Source organism: Chlamydotis macqueenii, chromosome 1 (assembly GCF_036417535.1).
Source record: "Chlamydotis macqueenii isolate bChlMac1 chromosome 1, bChlMac1.mat, whole genome shotgun sequence".
Lineage (NCBI taxonomy): Eukaryota > Metazoa > Chordata > Aves > Otidiformes > Otididae > Chlamydotis > Chlamydotis macqueenii.
Window position 1 is genome coordinate 141,529,578 of NC_141556.1, and position 22,623 is coordinate 141,552,200.

General features: G+C 40.6%; 1 protein-coding gene across 2 annotated transcripts; it reads left to right on the top strand.

Annotated features, from left to right (window-relative positions):
• The first annotated feature begins 857 nt into the window (after window positions 1–857).
• LOC104485966 (arylsulfatase H) lies at window positions 858–17,408 on the top strand. Of its 2 annotated transcripts, none has more exons than XM_086768502.1 (11): window positions 858–911; window positions 3,543–3,592; window positions 4,507–4,656; window positions 5,669–5,790; window positions 7,227–7,349; window positions 10,833–11,256; window positions 11,994–12,130; window positions 13,377–13,511; window positions 15,275–15,437; window positions 15,725–15,846; window positions 16,458–17,408. In XM_086768502.1, exons 2-11 carry the CDS (start codon window positions 3,567–3,569, stop codon window positions 16,826–16,828), a joined length of 1,773 nt encoding a protein of 590 aa, XP_086624628.1. In that variant the 5' UTR covers window positions 858–911; window positions 3,543–3,566; the 3' UTR covers window positions 16,829–17,408. The 2 variants fall into 2 exon arrangements, with proteins under 2 accessions (XP_086624628.1, XP_086624621.1); XM_086768495.1 differs by lacking the exon at window positions 858–911 and adding an exon at window positions 1,282–1,394.
• Window positions 17,409–22,623: the final 5,215 nt, after the last annotated feature.

The following is a 22,623-nucleotide window of genomic DNA, read 5'->3' on the forward strand; positions in this document are numbered from 1 at the left end:
TAGTAAATAACATAGCAGTTATAGTTTGTGGTTCTCCATTACAAATACTATGGAATTTACAAGAAGTCCTAGAAGAACACAATAGGAGAGCAGTGGAGGAGACCTCAGCTGCAAGAGGGGCTCTCCCAGTCAGCAGGGCCTGGCTGGGATTGATTGCAACCTAGACAGAAAAACCCAGCACCTCAGAAGGTGCTTTCTTTTTAGAAAATATACAGCAGCAGAGGGCATCAGACAACAAGAAATCCTATATATGTTAACAAATCCTGAAGGCACAGTCAAAGAGAATGAGAACTGGAAAGGTACAGATAGAGATGCTGTAGCATGGGTGGGGATAAGGCAGCAGACACTGACAGAAGGAAAACCAGACACATTGCTTCTCCCATGTGTGTTGGCAGTAAACACTCCAGCATAGAAATGTTGGGGTGGGAGACAGCAGAGGAGAGATCACCTATGTTGGTATAACATACCTCAGAGGTGCTCCACTAGTAAACCAACCAGAGCACTGCAATTGTGATGAACCATCAGCCCCTAACATCTCCCTTGTCTTTTAAGATATAAAAACACAGGAAATTCTCTGTCAGTAGAGCAAGACTGCTGTGATAGTATCTCACGCTGTCCCAAAACACTTAGTATAACAGGACTCAAACAAGAAAAATCAAGAAAGCAAGCATTAGCCAGCATGTAACCTTAACTTGTCCCTTTGAGTGATGACTAGAAAACAGGCAGCACTCAGAAGTGAAGCCAAATGACTCATGTTCTGAAAAAAGCAAATTCAGGTCTCTTGCTGGCGTTTCCTTCCCACACCCTAAAACTGTTTCTCACTGCCCATGCAGAGGTGACCTTATCATCACTGCAGGCTGCCATAAAGTGAAGATATTTGCTCTATTTCTACAGACAAATAATTGTGCTTCGTAAGTACAGTGATTTTCTGTTTTCCTTACTGGAGACAAGGAGAGGTTTGTGGGGAACTGTTATTTATACTGCATTTCATTGAAGTGCCTCAGACTTGAAGGAGGTCCTTCCCTTCTCTTGAGAAACTGGTGGTTAGGCAGAAAGCATTTTAGCTACATCTGTGGTGTTCCCCAGCCCAACCCTCACGCGTAGTATGAGCGTCATCATTGTGCAAACGGCAGTGGGAACGTGCAGCTTCAGGGAGTCCAGGATAAGTCAGACCATCCAGCTGTTTGCAAGCTCTGGTATAACACGGCTTTCCTGTGGTGAAGTGCGCATGAGCGGCTAGGGCAGATTTACTGACTGCCTTTCAGAAACAGATGTTAGTCGCTGTGCCGTAGCAGCAGTCGTTCTGCTGAAAAATTTGGAATGGTTTTAAGTCAACTGAAAATAAGCTCATGCTCCAGTCTATCAGCTGCCTGCTTTGAGCATAACTTGACCAGGTACCGTATTGCTCCCTTACTATGTTGGGAAATGCGCAGGAAAATTTTAATGGGCATTTGGATTTTTTTTTGTTGTTGTTGTTTTTGTAGATAAAAATATCTCGAGGAAGTTTTTAAAAGGCATTTCCCTTTACAACATTGTTATTCTCATAGAAGCCTGTATATGAAGTGAGAGCTGCAGGCAATTTTTTATTATGAGTCTGGCTTTTCTTTTGTCTATAACAAGTCTACAAAATAGGAATTTTTTGAAAGACATTTTCACAGGCTGAACAGTACCAAATTGAATGGAATTCCCTGTAAGACCTTTCACTGAGTGTTGCCAAACTGATGCCACAAATGGGTACTGTTCTTGTGAAAATTGTGTCTAAAAATATGAATATTTTCTCCTATGCAAACTAGCTTCTGTTGGGATTTCAGTATGTCATAAGTATTTTGATAGAAAAGTAACAACGGATTTCAATCAGTAAAGAAAAACAGTTAGTAAAATATGAAAGATATGCAAGCTATACTCCCCTCAATTATTAAAATGGATTAAGAAAGGGATACAATCTAAACTACTTTGGGAGAAATTAAATAATGGGAAAGGGAGGAAAGAGTTTTGCTTTAAGCCAAATTCAATTCAGATAGCAAAGGGGACTGTTCGCTTGCAGCATGGCTTAAGTGCTACTTTGGCAAAAGTGGTCCCAAAGAGGTCCCCAAAAAGGCATCCTCCAAACTGCTTGTGGCTGAATCAGGAGGATGCCTGCTGCTGCCCTGGCTGCTGGAGGCCACACAAGGAGCTGCATTGTCCTGCTGGGACCTGGGGTCCCCCCTAACTTCTCAGAAAGGGGAGGAACAGGGCAAGCTGCTTTCACTGTCCCTCTTGCCCCCACCAGAGCTGCTAAAGTTTCTCTGGCTGGACTCCCATCGCTTTTCACTAAGGAAATGGCTTGGCAGGGATAATATCAGTCAGTGTGGTAACTGTTTGCTGTATATTACCCGCTATTTTGCCAGGGAGCCTTGAGCTCCAGGCTGTGCTATGCATCAGTTTATCTCTGCTGTGAAGTACAGGCAGATAGTGACAACCAGTTACACAATTTGAATATTTCCAACTGCCTTTTATTTCAACTGTTTTGGAGGCACATCGTTTGTATATATAAAAGATGTCTGAGGTGTCCTCCAGCATCTTTCCTATACCAACGTAGGATGCAGCAAAGGCACAAAACCAAATTCAGGAAACAAATATCTGTAGATAGCAATGCTGCATCAGCATCGGTGCTTGTAAATAAGTGTTTAGAGCTGTCTGGATGCCAATTTTCTAAGCACAGAAATTTAAATTTTCCTATTGAGGCTTCTGGAATTGATGAATAAAATAGTAAGAACTATGGATACTAACTAAGCCGCTAAATACTATCATTTCTGGAAAAGCAACATAATTTATAAAATTGAGACGCTTGGAATAGTTCAATCAGACATGGGATCAGTTTGAAAGGAGTCTATTTTAAACCCTTTGAACCAAGGTCATTTGGCCTTTACTTCAAAGCCTTTAAACAGTCTGCCTTGTCCTGGCAGTGAGAGAAAGCCCCAGAGGAACCTTTGCAGAAAGCTGTGCAGAGAAGAGGGGAAAAAGCATCACACACAGGCTCGGCTCAGAGTAAAACAACAAGAGGTCACAAATTCAGTGTCTTCTACGAAAATATCACTGTTGGAAGAGGATGACTAGAATTTCTACAACTAAAGATATCTCTTACAAGCCTGAAAGGAAACTTGGCACATTATGTGAAGAAGCAGCAGGCTGCTACTGTCTCTGTGATTACAGAAAAATAAATGTTATTGAGGACTGGAGTTTAAAAAGCTCTTCTCTTCCTTTCTGAACAGCAAATAGTCTTCATACTGCTGAGTCGTGTAACAAAAGAAAATTATTTTGCTATTTTAAGATAAACTTCTCTACACAAAAAGAAAAATTCCTCTAAGAGCAAAGAAGTGCTAGCGATAAAAATAACACTAACACCTTTACTCTTCTTCATTTAGGGTCTGATCTGAGGTGCACTGAAGTAAATAAAACAGAGAATGTCGCTAGGCTTTGATTAAGTTTTTAATCTATTTTTATCACAGTGACTAGTAGGAAGATGCAAACGTGACAAGGCTCTCTCTCTCTTGGTTTTGCAGGATCTGAACACTCCGAATGCAGAAATGATCTGGCAACTAATATCTTATTGGTAAGAAAAAAAATCAGTAATTATTCTTATATCATATTTAAACCTAAAGGGAGCAAAGTTTCACAGAATCATAGAGTGGTTTGAGTTGGACGGGACCTTTAAAGGTCATCTAGTTCAACCCCCCTGCAAGGAGCAGGGACATCTCCAACCAGATCAGGTTGCTCGGAGCCCCATCCAGCCTGACCTTGAATGTCTCCAGGGATGGAGCACCAATCACCTGCCTGGGCAACCTGTTCCAGTGCTTCACCACCCTCATTGTAAATTTTTTTTTTCCTTAAGTCCAGTCTGAATCTACCCTCTTTTAGTTTAAAACCATTACACCTTGTCCTATCGCTACAGGCCCTGCTAAAAAGTTTGTCCCCATATTTCTTATAGGAACCCTTTAAGTATTGAAAGGCAAATAAAGTGTCCTCAGGGCCTTCTCTTCTCCAGGCCGAACAGCTCCAACTGTCTCAGCCTGTCTTCATAGGAGAGGTGCTCCAGCCCTCTGATCATTTTTGTGACCCTCCTCTGCACTCGCTCCAGCTGGTCCATGTCTTTCCTGTGCTGATGGCTCCAGAGCTGAATACAGTACTCCAGGTCGGGTCTGGGTGGTTTCCCAGACCAACTTCTAAAAAACATCCCAAGCCACTAAATCAAAATCACTTATACCTCACATCTCACAAGTAAATTCCCAAGTGAGACTGCTCATAGGGAGTCTGGAAACAATCATAAAAGGAGATTTTAAAGTTATGGTTCTGACATTTTCCTTTTCATGACATCTGTTTGGGTCAATGATCAAAATTTAACACACCCTCTATGTCTGGGCAGAGAGTGGTCTGCTATGCAGCCAAGCTCACGTGGGAGAGTCTTCAGTCATGTGCAGAGTGGTGAATGGCCAGGTCATTGGCTTCTTTCCTTCTTCTGTGTTTCAGGACACCTCTGGTCAGACCCCTGATTTTCGCTCTGCTTCTGCAGCCACCTCTTGCACAGCTTTCCAGCATCACACAGCCAAACATTGTCCTATTGATGGCTGATGACCTCGGCATAGGGGATGTCGGTTGCTATGGGAATGATACTATCAGGTAAGCAAACCAAGCATAAAAGTGAACCAAGCTGGTGTGTTAGTTAATGTAAGATTAAAATCCTCTGCCTATCATCAGTTATTAGAGCTTTCTTCAAGTTCATTTCCTGAAGAAATGAGAGGATTTCCCATGGGTGTGATTCACGGTAAAGGTAAGGCAGTGCCAGGAATATCTCACAGCCTAGAGGGCGTTCCCAGGGCCCGCTCTGCTATTCAGAGCTGCTTTACTGTGGGAATATGTCAACTGTACTGGTGTATTGTTTAATTGCGCAGCATTGAGAAACAGCTAATCTCTTGCACATACCCAAAGACAGAAATGTTGTCCTCCCTTTCAATATATCAGGCCTCATTACTTCACTTAACTTTATTTTGCCATTCTTTCCCAGTCTCCCATCAAAATACAGTACAAACCACTGCAACAAGCTATGTTACTAGGAAATACTTCTCTTTTCAGATCCAAGGACATAGAATTTGCCTTCTCTTTGAAAATCATGCCACAGTATTTCCTGCTGGCTTCCTACCAGTTTGTCACTTCTTTGAACAAAACCAAATTTGGTATGATCACTCTCCTCATCCAGCAAAGTTCTCAGAATCTCACACTGATTGGCACTGGCTAGCAAGTTTCTAATAGGTAGCTGATATCATAGGTAGCTGATGGAGGTCTGCATGGCCGGGCCTCCACTTCAGCATAGCGTCATCACCAACGCATGAGTTTTCTTTTCAAGAACAGTGGGGTACCTTTCTGCAAGGCTTTTCATAGTGCTTGGGAAACAAGAAGGAATGATTGGCTTGAAATTTATCGAGATAGAGATTGTTAATGAAGAAAGGGCGGGGGGGGGGGAAAGTATTTCCCTATCACTTGAGAAAATTAAAATAAAATAAATCAAATAAAATATTTCCTGGCCATCTTCAAATAGAAGAAGCTTCCCAAAATAAAGATTAATATATTATTCCTCACCTCCATTCCCTTGAAGACTCTGAATGATATCTGACAGTGTTGGTTGCATTTTTAGGACCCCGAACATTGATCACTTGGCAAAGGAAGGAGTGAAGCTGACCCAACACATCGCTGCGGCTCCACTTTGCACCCCTAGCAGAGCAGCTTTCCTCACTGGCAGATATCCCCTCCGATCAGGTTTGCCTTGCAAAACCAAGGAGCCTTTAGACATTACTTATTGCTGAAGGGAATAATGTCATAAAACGGGCACAAAAGAAATGAGGGTGTGCAAATAGAAGCGGTGCCACAGACATGTTATCCCTCACTGAGGCACACAAAGAAACACCAGGTAGGTCTAGTACCTTCGAGGTGGCATTTAGATTTATGGGATACAATGAACCAACCTAGATTAGAAAAGAGCTAGCTCTTCAGAGCAGCTTGCTCGCCCCTAGGTCATAACTTTGGTTTCCTGTTGGTGCCCTATTGCACAGATTGCAGCCAAAATGGAGCTAGTACAAACGGTTACATTTTTAAAAGTCATTACACAGAACTTGAGTAATAATAACACATTTCTAAACCACTAGTTACTTTAATTTCTGTCATGGGTGGCTCCTCATCAGGTATTGGAAACAGCACAGCCCTGCAGGGAGCAGAGTAGGTCTATGCAGATGTGTGTCCATTCCTTCCCATCAAGGTGCAGAACAGGTTGTTTACAGGAAAGCTTTGTTACCTCTGTGTCAGAATTCATCTGCCTCATGAAATAAGAATTTGACAGCTATGTAATTTTCCCAGTTCTGTTTTTGAAGAAAAAATACCATCCTGTCAAACTGCATCCCTGAGATGAAGAGGTATGAAAAACAAATAGCTCTACATGTTTCTAACAGCAACTCTCTAACGCTCATTCTATTGCAAGTGATATTCAGTGCCTTCATTCCCGAGGCATTTTGAAGCTGACATGTTGTCCTACTTTTATCATGACAGCTCCCACCAATACAGGTAGCTTGAAAACACCCATGAGCTTGTACAGGCTCTCCCACTGTAACAACAGGACGAGAGACGTTCAACGCTTTCAGGACAGATTGTACTTCACGTAACGTTGTATGATGGGGTTATGCCAGTATATAATGCTAAATAACAGGGTGTAAACCTGCAGGTGAGGAGAAGATTGTGGTGCTAGGTAGCTACTTGGTGAGTTTCAGAAATCAGATACCAGCCATGCCACTGTGCAGGGAAATCCTGAGCTCCCAGGCAGCCTTATGCAAGCTGGAGTTTGAGGCTGACAGAGAGCTGAATTCTCCCTACCCTCATAGTCACACTGACTGAGTGCACTTCATACAGCCTGGATGCCATTGCGACACATAAAAGCTTCTATACAACTGTGCCATTCCAAATAAAATAAAATAAAATGTCTCAGTACGAGATACAAAGAAGAATAGGTATTGTATAAGGGAGAGACTTAACTCTTTCTTAATCTTGTCCAGAGTCTTAGATTCATTTCCCCAAACAAACAGCATTAGGATAAACATTTAACACAATTTACATTTAACAAAGAAGCCAGGAAATAAGAAAGTATGTTTGATAAAAGTGCTCCACCAGTTATACTTAATAACATTGTTTATTACTGTATCTTTTAGGGATGGATGCTGTAAACCATGACCGTGTTCTTTTTTGGAATGGTGGCTCAGGAGGGCTTCCTCCAAACGAAACCACTTTTGCCAAAATACTGCAGCAGCAAGGCTACAGCACAGGACTGATAGGTATGAGGACACTCTTGAAGATGGCCTAGCATGTGTTTCACCTGCACATCTCACTCAAACTATTTGTTTTTGCTAGCAGCTGCTAGAATATGTTGTAAGAAGAAATCCTGACCAAAATGAATCTCTCTTAAAAAAGCAGGCATCTGATAAAGAGAACAATCTTTACTGTTGACTTGCTTTCAAGCACAGCTCTGGTTATTAAGATATGTAATGGAAAATATGTTAATATCTCTTGAATACTATTCTACCAGGTGTAGGATCATTATTGCCATGCTATTTCATAAAAAAAAAATACAAAAACATGAGTGCTATTTAAATATGCATGAGGATGGTTTATCCAGCTCACGGCAGATTCACAACAAAAGGGAACAGCTGCTACTTAAAACAACAGAGTCAGTTGATAATATCACAGGATTTGGCCTTTCAAAAACAGAAACAAAGCAATTATTTTTTCTTTAATTACATTGTTCCACTATATTCCACCAAGATCTCAGTACAGCCCACAAAAATATTACCTCCTTCGGCATTAATATGAATTCCATTTTACTTCATATTTTATAGGACTTCTTTTTAATACAGTTGTAACTTTTGGTCATGATGCAGTTTCGAATAGTTACTTATCTTAGATATGTCACATAGTTCCATAGACTGATAAAACACAAACATTCCTGAGCTGAATTTTCAGCTATTCGGCCTACTTCATCTGATCATCTAAATGTCAATGTCCAAAGTTATGTCTGACACATAAAAATATTGGCTGCACAAATAAACTGAATTTACTAATAAAAGTGTCTGCAGGAATGGATTTGTATTCATTCAGCAGAATAAATCTAAACCATACAGGACAACACTAAATGAAGCACTACAAGCATTTTAAGTTCTGTACCACTGAATCTGCTTCTCCTGTTCATTTTGTGGTGGTACTATTTCAGTTGTTTTAATCAGCTGATAAAAAAGCCCATCTCTAGCCACCTTCAGCTTGGTTTCAGAGTGTAATTGCTAACAAAACAATCAGATTTGTCTCCACTTTGCCAAAGGAATTGCCCTGCAGGGAGGTTGTGCTGCATACCTCCTAGAAGCTAGCTAGCAAAATGGGCTGGCATTTTCCCTGTGGGCATCTCAGCTAAAATCACAATATGGACACTAAAAGCATAACTTAGTTTACACAGATTGACAGATTCTGATTAATTGCACCACAGGGGATGATGGAAAGCACTGGTGATAAGTGACACACACAAAAAAAAAAAACCTCCCTAGAGAACAACTTTACATTCAAGTCATGAAGCAAGAAATCTTACACAACATCTACCCACATCACCACAGCTGAATGAGCACTAAATAGTCTCACCTGAATGGTTTGTGATTGTTTTGCTCTGAGCACAACCAGTTTAATTGCAAAGTTAAATCTATTAATAACCTGCTGCTTGATGTGGTAATGAGATTTTATGTTGGGAAATGCTTTGCAGATTCTTTGTAGTTAGAAAGCCAATGTTGTATAACATATGCCCTCAAAGATTAATTTATCTTAATTATGTACTTAGTTTATCTTCTGGAGATTTGAGTCTTTTGTAGCATGTCAGAAGCCTTTATCAACCTCAGCTGGAGATTTAGGTGTTGGAGTGCATCCGAAGTCCAAGAATACTTTATCTGCACCTGTACTTATGGCCATTATGACCAATGAATCTACCTATTGCTAAAAAACCTATTTCATTTTATAGCTGGCTTTAAATATGTCAAGAAGGTAAACTGAGTAGAGATTTTAGCTGAAAGCAATTCATTCACCTAGAACAGAATTTTCACTCTTTCTTTATATGTATATCAAAAAAAAAAAAAAGCAGCATTTTTTTCCTCTGAAGCAGATTTTTTACTCCTATTGTATTTCCCAGCAATTCTATTGAAACCTATGCAGGGTTGGCTTCTAGTGTATGTATTGATAACATGGTGAACCACTTGTTTAGGCTAATATCATTCTGTAAGTACACAGTTCCTTACACCACAATAAGAATTAGTTGCAAATTAGTTTTCAAGTAAAATTCTAAAAGTTCATTTTCATGAACCTGGCCTGGTGTCCAAGGCCTGCATTACATCAGAGATCATAACATGCAATTAAACTGCATGTCTCTCAGGAGAGGTAGATTTTGGTTGCTTGATTCAGATATTCACAAGCCTCAGTGTTTAAGACAAATGAGCCAACTTTTTATGTCTCCATATAAGTGCCTTACCCATCTGTTTGAATAGACTGAAAGGAAAGCAAAAGCATGGCTTTAATGTGTCATTCGTCATAATAGTGGACATATGTTCATAATAAAGAACAAATTGTATTGTGAAAGGTCAGGAGATGTTCCTTGTGATATATGAAGACTTCAGAATTTAAAAGAAGAAGGCTTTGACTTTTTTTAATATGATGAAAAACAAATAAATGGCAAAAATACTTATAGAATCATAGAATGGTTAGGGTTGGAAGGGGCCTTCAAAGGTCATCTAGTCCAACCCCCCTGCAAGGAGCAGGGACATCTTTGACTAGATCAGGTTGCTCAGAGCCCCATCCAACCTGGCCTTGAACATTTCCAGGGACGGGGCATCCACCACCTCTCTGGGCAACCTGTTCCAGTGTTCTACAACTCGCATTGTAAAAATTTTTTTCCTAATATCTAATATAAATCTACCTCCCTCTATTTTAAACACCTAATCCTGTCACAAAAGGCCCTACTGAACAGTCTCTCCCCATCTTTCCTGTAGGCCCCCTTGAGGTACTGGAAGACTGCTCTAAGGTCTCCCCGGAGCCTTCTCTTCTCCAGGCTGAACAGCCACAACTCTTAACAGCAAAGTTACCTACATATGTATAGCTTCACAAGAAATCAGGAATGAGCTCAAGCTTTTCTGGATCTGGTGGTTTGTCTGCCAAACTCACTGTTGAGCTGCAAGGTCACTTGACTACACTATCCATAGCTTCCCTTACCAGTCTGGCACCAACATGTCACTGAATGTTGCCATAGTCCTGACCTTAAGCCACTCAAAACTTTCCAGAAACAAGTCTGCATAGCACCTTGAAGGCAAAGAGACAATAGGGCAGCAGAGCAATGCTCTTTTGCTCTGTGCTTACAAAACAAGTTCCTCCTATTTCATACTTGACAGGTATGCAGGAAGGTCACACGTTTTTGCTCTATTCTGAAAATTTGAATTTTTCTCAATTTCTAGTTCCTTTTATAGTCTCAGTTTTTACATCTGATTAAAGCTATGGGGCATGAATATATATGCAGAGCATCAATAACTCTATTGGAAATCTGTGATTTGTAGAGGTTTACTTTCATCAATCATAAGATATATCCCATTATATCAGTACATACTTGGTATACATGTGCAGGATGAAGAAGTTGTCACAAGTAGGAAAAAACAAAACCATTTTTTTGAGAAATGTTTTGTATGAGGAAAAGCCCATTTTTAAATATTATCTCTTTACATTTTAATAATCTGTATTTTCAGGGAAGTGGCATCAAGGTGTTAACTGTCAATCTCGCAACGACCATTGTCATCACCCTTTAAACCATGGGTTTGACTATTTTTATGGGATGCCTTTTACGCTAATAAGTGACTGCCAACCAACAGAAACACCAGAGATGGACAGAGCCTTTAGAAGGAAACTCTGGCTTTCCACTCAGATGATTGGCCTCATTACGCTCACCGCTGCCCTGGGAAGACTGACAGGCTTGATTTTAGTCCGCTGGAAAACGCTGACCTGCCTTGCTGGGTTTACTCTCCTGTTCTTCGTATCCTGGTTCTCAAGTTACGGGTTTGTACGATACTGGAACTGCATTATGATGAGAAACCATGAAATTACTGAGCAGCCAATGGTGACAGAGAGGACTACATCCCTTATCTTGAGAGAGTCCATTTCATTTATTGAAAGGTAAAGCATGTTTCCTTCAATCACAGTTCTTCCAGTTCTTGCATGATTTGCAACTTTTAAATGGCACTTTCCCATGTGAAGTTTTTATAGCTTTGATACTATTATATAGGATTATAAGTACTACTATGCCTATTAATTATCCATAATATTATTAATTATATCACATTATTAAACAAAAATATTAACTGCTGCTTAGGGATGTCTGATTTTCTTAGCTTCACTAAAGCTAGTAATATTTTCAAATTTCCATGGGTTGGATTGAATATTTCTAGGCTATTTTGAGGAAATACATATTTCTATCAATGAGACCAAAATTGCAGCTTTAAGGGATAGCAACTGATGGCAGAAATGGGTGTGTGGGGTGGGGAAGGAGAGGTAGAACTGTTATGTAGCCTTATCCTACAGACTGATAAGTGGGCAACAACTGGCAGGAGATGAAACAGCTGCCTTCGTTTCAGTAGCACAGTGGTGGTTTGCAATAGTAAAAAGTGGAGCTTCAATCTGGGACTTTTCTATCTAGGATTCAGGGAAAAAGACGGTCATTTTATATAAGCCAAACATTATTTTATCAGACAGATCCTAATCACTGAGTTTTAATATCTTACAAAGATGTTTCTGAAGTGATTGTTGAAATATGTATATACGCAAATCATAAAATCATTTTCCACTATGACTGACCTCTGTGTGTATTAAGAACCTTCCTCCCTAATAAGATAGTGTTGATTTTTGTTTTTTAGAAATAAGCACAAGCCATTCCTCCTCTTTCTTTCCTTTTTACACTCCCACACCCCTCTCCTCACGTCAGAGAAGTTTCTTGGGAGGAGCAGACATGGTTTATATGGAGACAATGTAGAGGAGATGGACTGGATGGTGGGTAAGTCACCACAGCAAATAACAATGTCTCCAACTACCTAATATATAGACCTGAATATATAATAAAAACACAGTTGTTATCAAAAAGAACAAGGAAGAGAATTAAAAACAAGAAGGAAAAAAGTCCTAAGCTTTTCATGAACACCTGTCAATCTTGTATGAGCACTGTTGGCTTATAGTATTTGCTTTTTATTTTCTTCAGTCTTGGACCAAATGAGTCTTTCTTTTCACTCAGCTTTTTTGATCTAGTGTTTACCACTTTTAACCATGTCCCTTTGTCAAACAGCTCTCCTGTTCTTCTTACTAAATAAGTGATAATTATTTAGGATTATTAAAGATCAGGTAATTTAAACCTCTTAACGTCATTCTTATCTATTTTTAAGTAGGATGTATCAGAAGGTGATAAAACTGATAAGCAAATTAATTTCAGGTATAAACCACCAGCCTATTTATCTGTGACTGCTGCATTCAGCAGAGTACTGAGTATTTTTCAGCCCCACTCATAAATCCAGAACTGTTGCAAATGTTAATTGGTATGCCCCCCGAAATCTGATTCATGTTATTTTTCAATCTGGTTTTTGGAGGGGAAAGATAATTATTTATCACCTATTCAAGGCAGAGGAAAAGTAGACACATTTGCAAAAGCGATAAGAATCAGGTACACATACAGAAAGAATAGGTTTTCAAACCTACCCGTCAAACACACACCACAAATATAATTAAGAACATGAGAAACAGCTCAACAATGACTTTTAAATAAAAAAAAAAAGAACTGTATTATTAATGCATATTATATCCAGCCAGTAATTGAATGCAAATACTAACTGTGGTCTAGACAATGTAAGATAAGAGTACATGACATTTTTTCCTCATTTCTCGCGATGGCCACCACTGGTGCAGAATCTAATTTTTTGGGGCCTTGGATCATGCTTTCTTTCCATATTTTTACAGCACATGGTACTTCTGCCCTTTACAATACAAGCTTCTGGTCTGTGACTGTGGTTCTTGAACTCCTTTGTTATACTAATTATAAAGGGGTTACAGTACATCACAAATTTTCTGTGCTTTTACAGAAAGTGAATTCACAACTACAAATCTTGATCCTAAAAACCTATTCTTCTAAACAACAAGCAGTCCTACATACATAAGAAATTACATTGATGAATATTTACAAGTCAGAGGCTAAAATTTATATAGCATAAAGGATATTTTTGCCTTTTAATACACACATATTCCTGTGTTTTCAGGTCACGTTCTAGATGCTATTGACAAGGAAGGCTTGAAAAATACTACACTGGTTTACTTTGCCTCTGATCATGGTGGATGGCTGGAAAGACAAGAAGACAAAAGGCAGCTGGGTGGCTGGAATGGAATATACAGAGGTAAGAGCTGTCAGGGATGGTGACAACCCCGCAACAACTAGAAAGTACTCAGGACACCCCTAAAGCTTAGATAACACTATATGCCCAAGGAGTAACAGTGTTTTATCATAGAGAAGCAAATTTGTTTAATTCTAATTAGGCATTTTAAAATGTGGACAATTCTAGCCTGTGCAGGTGTTCTTTATAAGCATGAACTCTCAAACTGTTATTTCCTCATGAGGCAACTGTTCTGATTTTGTTTAGTGAAGGGAGGCCTAAGGTGGTAGCTTCTGTAGGAAACTGCTAGAAGTTGCTCCCCTTTGTTCAGTGGACTTGGCCGGGCCTAGGGCGGACCCACAGCTGGCCAAGGCCGAGCCAATTGGTAGCAGAATTTTCCCTGGTAACGCCTCTGCGATAATGTATTTAAGAAGGGGAAAACAGAAAAAAAAAAAAAAAAAAAGATAAGATGTGAAGCAGCCGAGTGGCGGCAGAGAGGGGGAGGCATGAGGCTTGTGGGCCTTGCAGGCCTCACCCTCTGGCCTCCCGCCAGGCAGCCGACTGGGCCAAATGCGGCCCGGCCTGGCTGCAAGAAGTGGAGAAGAGATGAGAAGTGAATAAGATGTAAAAAGGATCCTGAGAGGCATCTGCCAGCCTGTTGTGAGGAACGGCTGCAGACGCCAAGGTCAGTTCAGAAGGAGGGGGAGGAGTAATGCGGCTCCTGGCCAAGATTCCCCTGCAGCCTGTGGTGATGACCATGGTGGAGCAGGTTGTCCCCCTGCAGCCCATGGAGGTCCACAGAGGAGCAGAGATCCCCACACTGGAGCAGGCGGAGGCCTGAAGGAGGCTGTGGCCTGTGGAGGGCCCGCTGGGGCAGCTGTTCTGGAAGGACTGCACCCTGTAGAAGAGATGACCCAGGCCAGAGCAGTTTCACAAAGGACTGTGGCCTGTGGGAGGGACCCCATGATGGAGCAGAGGAGGAATACGAGGAGTTCTTCCCCCGACAACAAAGTAGCGGCGTAAAACAACGCGTGATCAAATGACTGCGACCCCCATTCCCTCTTCCCCCCTGTGCCACTCGGGGTTGGGGGGAAGGTAGTAGAGATAATGTTAAGCCTGGGAAGAGGGAGTGGTAGGGGGAGGTTATCCTGTTCCCTGTCTCATTCTCCTGCTAGTTTTAGAAATAAACAAGTACTTTTCCCCAAGTCGAGTCTGTTTTGCCCGTAACGGTAACTTTAAGAATTTCTCCCTGTCCTTATCTCAAACCTTGAGCCGTTTTTCCTTATATCATCTCCCCCTATTCTCTCGGAGGGTGGGGGGAGCGAGAGAGAGACTGCGTAGTCTGGTCCTGATCCAGGCTGAACTACGACAGCAACTCATCACAAAGTAATTTTTATTAAGATTGCATACCTTCTCACTAAATATTAGTTGCACCTTATATCTGAACCCTTGCCTTAGTTACAACAGGTACGTTACAAGATTGTAAAAGGGAGAGGAGACCTAGGCTGGGAAATTACTTTATGCCTGAAAATTGTATCCACACTGATTTCTGATGGGGCAGTGTGTTTTGTAGAACAACAGAGGGGAGTAAGTCTGTAAGGTCACTCAGGGGGTCTAATATAGTGAATACACTTTCGCTGATGAGGAAGGAGCTTCATGGTAAAAACAAAAGGGTAAGGAAGGCTTATAAAGGTAACATTAGTTTATGACAATACAATAACATTTGTCTAAAATTTCTCTTTATTTCAAATGAAACTTTTTTTTTTTTTTTTTTTTTTTAATGAAAGGTGGTAAAGCTATGGGAGGCTGGGAAGGAGGAATCCGTGTCCCAGGGATATTTAGATGGCCAGGAGTGTTACCAGCAGGCACAGTTATCAACGAACCTACAAGCCTAATGGACATTTATCCTACAGTAGTTCATCTGGCTGGAGGGGTACTACCCCAGGACAGGTACAGACACAAGTGTCTCTATTCCTCCTTCTCTCCCAAAACAATGGAATGTCTAGTTTGGAAAGACATTCTAAGAGTCTGACATTTTCATTTTCACCCTTGCTCCTTTTCTAGACAGATAAATGTTACCACAGCTCAGTCGCCTCTTCTCTACCTTTGAGATTCAGCATCTCCCTGCAATCTTCTACAAGCATCTTCCTCGTTCAGAGTTGCCAGTTCCAGCAAGAGGCGTGCAAACGCAATCCTGTACATCTTACCCGAGTCTGATTGTCTCTCTTTTCTGCTAGAGTAATCGATGGCCGGGATCTGATGCCTTTACTGCAAGGAACAGTTAAGCAGTCAGAGCACGAGTTCCTGTTTCATTACTGTGGTGTTCACTTACACGCTGTGCGGTGGCACCAGAAAGACAGTGAGTACTGAACTTCCTTCCCAATAATTAGGTCTAATCTATGGGAGGGTACATTTGTCTAACACATTTTTTTCTGGGATTGCAGCTTTCCCAGTAGTTCCAGGTGTAAGGTGGTAAAGAACTTACTAGCATTGCCTGTATGGCACAAACAGTTTGTTTGTGGCTTCAAGGCACATGGCCTGCCAGGCAGGCTACAGGAGCTCAGGATGGGTCTCACCTATCTCTCTATCTGAATGCAAGGCCTGGGGAGTCCATTACCTCCTTGTCTCATGGAGAAGCCCTTGCCTCAAGCCATTGTCTGTCCTTCTTCTAGCTTAACAAGGAAGCAAGCCATGGAAATCCCAGATCTTTTTTTCTTGTCTTCATAAAAACCGAAGTGAGTGATAACTTACACTTGCTGAAAATTTTGGAGACATTTCAAAACATCAGAAATCGTTTTACATTATCAGTTTAATTCTGTGGCACTTAATTTTAAATGAAATTACAATACTATCTCAACTAATAAACGGAGAGCTGAAGTGCAACCAGAAACAAACTCTAGAAAAAATCCATTCTTCTAATGCCTTGTGATAACCACCATGTCATTGCAAGCCTTCTTCCTTTCCTGCCAGGTGGAGCCATATGGAAGGCTCATTATGTGACCCCCATCTTCCATCCACTCGGGGCTGGGGCTTGTTACGATAGAGGATTTTGCCCGTGTTTTGGGGAAGGTGTGACACATCATGACCCTCCGCTGCTGTTTGATCTCTCACGAGACCCTTCTGAAGCCAAACCTCTGTCGGCTGACACCGAGCCCCTCTTTGACACTGTAATAAAGCAGATTGGAAGAGCTGTAGAAGAGCATCGCAGGACACTGACTCCAGTCCCAGAGCAGCTCTCTTTGTACAACCTCATGTGGAAGCCGTGGCTGCAACCATGTTGTGGGACATTCCCATTCTGTTGGTGTGATAAGGAAGGTGATAATAAACTTGACAACCTGTAAAGGAAAGAACCAAAGTTACTTCTTCAAAAGTGTTTTTAAATCAAGAAAATTTTCTTCGGGGGTGGTGATGGGCAGGTTGTTTGTTTGATTGTTTTAATTGAACCTTTATATGAGAATTGTTCCAGTAAATGGCACAGTATTTGGTAAAGGTGGCTTTAGGCTGGATGCTCTCAGGGAGTGAGCAAGACAGAATAACCTGAAGAGGATGTTTTAACCTACATCTGTTGACAACTGCATGAATAGTTCAAATACACTGAAGCAGGCCAAGATTAGAGCTGTGCAAGTATTGGTATAACTTATGTTTTGTTATTTATGAATGTATACTTAAAAAGCTTTGCTTTGTTTTTTTTTTTCTGAATTTCTAAGTAATTTGTGGACTGAGGTCTCCCTTGATTTTGTTATCCTTCCTGGTGATGCATAAGGTGCTGCTATAAAAAATTTTTGCAGATTACTGACTCCAAAATAATTCCAAAACAATTTTGTCCATAGTTCCTCACAGAATCTCCTTTAAAAGCAGCTTCCTTCCTTCCTTGTAGCTAGTCCCTCTAGCAGCAGTGATGATGGTAGCTGGTTAGCCTAGGGCTTCTGGATCAGGAGAAATTGCTCAGGTGACACATAAAGCTTGGAAACATGACAAGCTGAGTAACAGCTGTCTGCACTTTCTGGAAGGATGGGACTCCTCCTGAGTCAGCCTCTTTTGATGAAGAACACAAAAGAGAAAGAATTTTCCCTTTCCAAGGCAAGGTAACTTGTTGTAGTTTAGCCCCACTCCAGACCAACCTACGCAGTTTTTCACTCCCTCTCCCCACCCTCCAAGAGAATGGAGGAGAGAAAATATAACAAAAAAGCTCAAGGTTTTACTTTGCTGCCCATATCACAGTCATAACTGCTTCCGGCTAACAAGTACTAGGTTCAAAAAAGACTCTTTAAAAGAGGCCCAATACTAATTATGAAAATAAACAAACTATAATTTAGTATTAAAAAAGAAATGCAGAATTAAGGTATTTTTTACTTCACAAGTTAAATTTTCATCCTACCAAACAGCTAGATTTACTTAGATATGTCTCCTTTGCTGCTGTAAATTCAGTTCTTTCCTTCTTTGTTTTAAAATAGTTGTTCCTCTTGAAGTGGCCTTGCAGGTAATGTTTTTCATTGTAGACTACACTATGTATCTGTTCACATAGACAAGTTTACACTGGTATATCTGAATATGTAGACATCTGAAAACATAATTTACCTATTCAATTTATTTCACATATTTTTTACTATTTTTCAAACTATCATGCTAGGACTCATTTCAATTGTTCACCTCCTTTTATAAATTTATTGAGTTTATTTTGGTTTCATTTTCCGCCTTGTTTCCCACAATTCAGCCACTGGGAAATCTGCAGGTAAACAAGGCGCTACAGCTTAAAAGCAAAGTTTTATTGTATGCTGCAATATCTCATGCATTTCACAGAATGTTATAATTCACCAGGATGCTCCATCAGTGCTATTAATGAGAAAGGCACTCAGTCTTACTGTGAAAACGTCAAGACGTTCAAGTGAATCCATCACTTTACATGGACTGGATTGTTGCTTAATTTCCTCCATTGTTAAGAGTACGTATGTGCTTTATTTCTCACTTGGATATATTCTATGCCTCCTCCAGCCACCGTGGCCCAGGACCTTCCTGCTTAGCTGCTGGAGCTCAGCCTGGTGCCTGGGGACCTGGTGAATCTGCTGTCCCAAAAGTGGGATCATTTACCCAGTGTGCAGTATGCCAGTCTGATACAGAGAGCAGAGGTATTTATTTTTTTCATTTCTGCACAGAGATGTGTGCTAGGTGGTAACTCCACAAAGCTAGCACACCACACAAAGGAATTACAACGTATTTATCTTGTTGCATGATTAGTAAAAACTCACCTAAATTTATGCTTATTGGTTAGTAATTACCATCCTATCTGTTATTAGCCATATTTAAATTAGCTTCACTTGCTATGTAAGTTGGCATGCACGCTACTTACAGGCGTAGTAGGGCAAGTTTTGTCAAGCTTGTATTGAGTCGGTGGTCGTGATCTCCCCTTGCCATCTTCATCTTTCCCCCAGTTACCGCAGATTCTTGCTGACTTCATGCTCCTTTGGCAGTCATTCAGCTTTTGGCACCTTCTGAGGCAGGATTTTTCTTTTATATCAGTCTTTCAGTTCTTCCTCAAGGGTATAGTTGTTAGCGCGAGATGCATTGCTTATGCAAACCAACTTGGCTTGCTCAAGCCAGATTCTGTTTCACAAGATACTCATTGTCCTTGCCTACTTGAAAATTTCATAAAAATTGTTGTATATCAACTCTGCCCAGGCTGAGGGACACTGCTGCTGCTTGCCCTGTTGCAGGTTCAACCTGTGGCGAAGCTGAGCACATATCCCACAGACACAGACACACGCAGAGGACACCAGCATGGCCAGTCACTGTTTCAATGTACTGTGTTGACAGGTATTGTTCAGGCTGAGGAATGTGGCATAGGCTCACAGCAGTTTTGACTCAAAATGGCATTTTTTTTTAGATAAAAACAAAGCAGTCCATCAAAATAGTCTCCTTGCCATTAAGTATAATGAACATTCATTTTCACATCAATATTTTCCATTATGAGGAGTACTTCAGGCTGTTTTCCAAGTGTGTGATTAAGGCAGGTACTTCTTTAAGGTAGTCTTATTCACTCACAAAGAATGTACCATTTCCTGTACATGCTATAAATACGATGAGAACTGGTTTCTCTTTTTGCTGCTCTTAACAACTTCTTGTCATTGATTTGTTTGAAAGTCCTTTTTTTCAAAGGAATTTTTCACCTTCACGCTATTCCCCTTTTTTCATTTATTGTATAGCTGTTGTGGCAGTGAGAGTTGCAGTTTCTCACAGCTGGGCTACCAGCTTTTCCCTGTGTTGGGAGAGCATCCAGATTAATTTTGCACACTGAAAGATCTATCTTAATATTTACTAACATATTGCAATCTGTGCTTTAAATTTTGTTTTTGTTTTTTTGCTGTTGCCTATCATTTTCAGCTTTTCAGAAGCCCATTAAAATCAGTGAAAACTGCCAATTTCAGAAGATTTGAGACTCGGATTTTTACACATTGTTAACTTATTTATAGTTGCCACTCCTGACAGGAAGTTGCAAAAAAAAACAAGGCTGTTCCTCTTTGCTTTACAGGATCCTGAGATATAAAACTCAGAAAGTACATAGCAAATAAAATGTTGCAGATGAAAAAAAAAAGTCCCCTAGGAAAAAAAATAATATTCTGTCATCTTTGGAAGTAGACCACTACTAGTTACATTAATATATTAGTATGACAAAAGTAGTCATTTTATGTGTCTCATAAATTGTTATATTAAGTAACTAATACAAATATGTCGCATATTTTGTAAATATTTTAAAATATTGGGTGAATATAAGATCTATAAAAGGTGGCTTATAGGTGGTTTTCTGTTTCCCTTTCCTAGTCTTTTTTGTATCACAAGCAGCTTAAACTGATGTGAGGACAAATGAAAGAGGACTTCCTAAGTATCAGTTATAACTCTTCAGCCTAATTCCAAGAAAAAATAAAGTCAAGGCCAAAGCATAAAAATAAAGTACTTCCACATTAAGTGTTCCATGGTAAGCATCACGCTTGATTAGAAGTACTTCTGAGAAGCTTGAAGGGAATTAGAAAAAGCTTGGAAGAGGAGGGGTTGTACTTTTCTCTTTGTGACAGGAGTTTGGAGTTAATAATCCAAGTTTTGTGCACTTTTTTTATTAAATGGAGAATACTAAGGGAACAGTTCAGTTGCACTAGAGTGCCACGTCAGGTTCTCAATCCAACCCCAAGTAAAATTTAGTGCAGAGGAACACTTTTCTCCATGTGGACAGATCTCCTGCCTTCAGCAGAGAAGCCAGGAAGGACAAACTAAAGGCCTCTCCCAAGTTTCCTTGCCTCAGTGGCATGTCAGGAAGGGACCTTAAAGATCATCCAGTTCCAACACCCCTGCCACGGGTAGGGTTACCTTCCATTAGACCAGGTTGCTCAAAGCCCCATCCACCCTGGCCTTGAACACTTCCTGGAAGGGGGAATCCACAGCTTCTCCAAGCGACCTGTTTCTGTGTCTCCCCAGTTATGAACTCATTTGTTTGGCCAAGTAGTATGAACTGCTTTATCTCTGTCTTATTAGAAACAGAAAAATAATTTCTTGCTGTCTTAGAAAGACCAACAATACTTAATCTCAGGTGGGGCATTTGAGTTCTTGACTGTGAGCTAACCAGGTAGTAGAAAGTAATCCAAGTAACAAATAAATAAATAATCCAGGTAGGAAAAAAAAAAGAGAGAGAGATAAAAAGAGAAATGCTCTATTCACTCCTTAGTGAATTAAGCTTAACAGAATCTTCATAGATGTAAAATAGATCATGTAATTTCTATTAGCCTCAGGAATTTATAGGTGCAGTCCTCACGTATACAACACACTGAGTAAAACCTTTCATCATGACATAGTGGGGGAAGAGAGGCCATCAAGTATCAAATATAAACTAACACATTGTCATTAGATTGAAACATCATCAGTGAATACTACTGCTCTCAAGCTCCACGCTGCCCAAGGTTACATTCAGTCTTAGTAACACTAGGTTTGCTGTAACAGCCCTGGATTACAGCTCCTTGGAGCAAAGATCCTTTGAAGCTTTGCAAAGTGCATCAACAAAATTGGTACCAGAATGAAACAGTCATGTGAAAAGAAGGAGGAAAAATCAACATTAATTATACTCTAGGTGAAATACTTACATTGGGACTGGTAAAAGGCTGACTAAGTAGCCTCCAAGGATAGAGAATGCCTCTAAGTGAGATTTAGCCCTGTGTTATGAGTGTTGCAGTAGCTCGTTAGACTGTATAACTCCTAGCTTTAGTCTATTTATGGTAGTTTGGATAAACAGCACGTGAGAAGCTTTCTTCAGACAAATAAAAATAGTTCATTGAAAGCTCTGCATGGTGCTGCACACTCCTGCACTGACCAGCACGCTGCTCTGGGAGCCTCTCACCTACACAGACGGAAATTTTTTCCCCATTGCCACAAATATGCATTCCATTTCCATACTTGAGAACTAACTGAGAGACCGTGTGTCCCCAATCTGCTCTGTGCTGCCTCTACTTTCCTCATTCATTTGCCTCTGAAACATTTCACGAAACTGGGGCCAGGCTTTGCATCTGACTAGTTTTCAAGGAATTGCCAATAAGTCACTGAAGCTCTTGCTCTTGTTCCAGCTCTAGGAAACGCCCCGTGTCCCTTGTGACGGGCTCCTGCTTCCTCTCTGCAGGAGACCCAATGGTGAGTTATGAAGGGAGAGAGGATTAATTGCTGTCTTGCTGGCACAGTCAGTGACAACAGGTGAAGGCCAGTTAGCCTACACATTGAAGACAGTGGTAGTCTCTGCTGATGTGCAGCCTTCAAAAATACAAACAAGCAAAACGACTGAAATGTGAATAAATGTGGATATTATATACAGATTACCCGTACTCAGAAACATGAAATCACTTAGCCCTACAGGTAACCGAACAAATCCACACAGACTTGCGCTCATTCCCTTCAGGCAGAATTACAGGCAGGATGGCTGGCTGACCGGAACATATTTTTTTAGCTGTGTATCAAATTTTGTTCATTCCATAAAATAGTCATCAGTTTGGCAACTCTATTATTTTCTGAAGTTCCTTCTTTCAAGAAAAGCTATCCTGTCAAACTGAAATCCTCAGAAAGCTCTGAAAAACAGATAAGTAGATATGTCTCTATCAGAAGCTCCCCA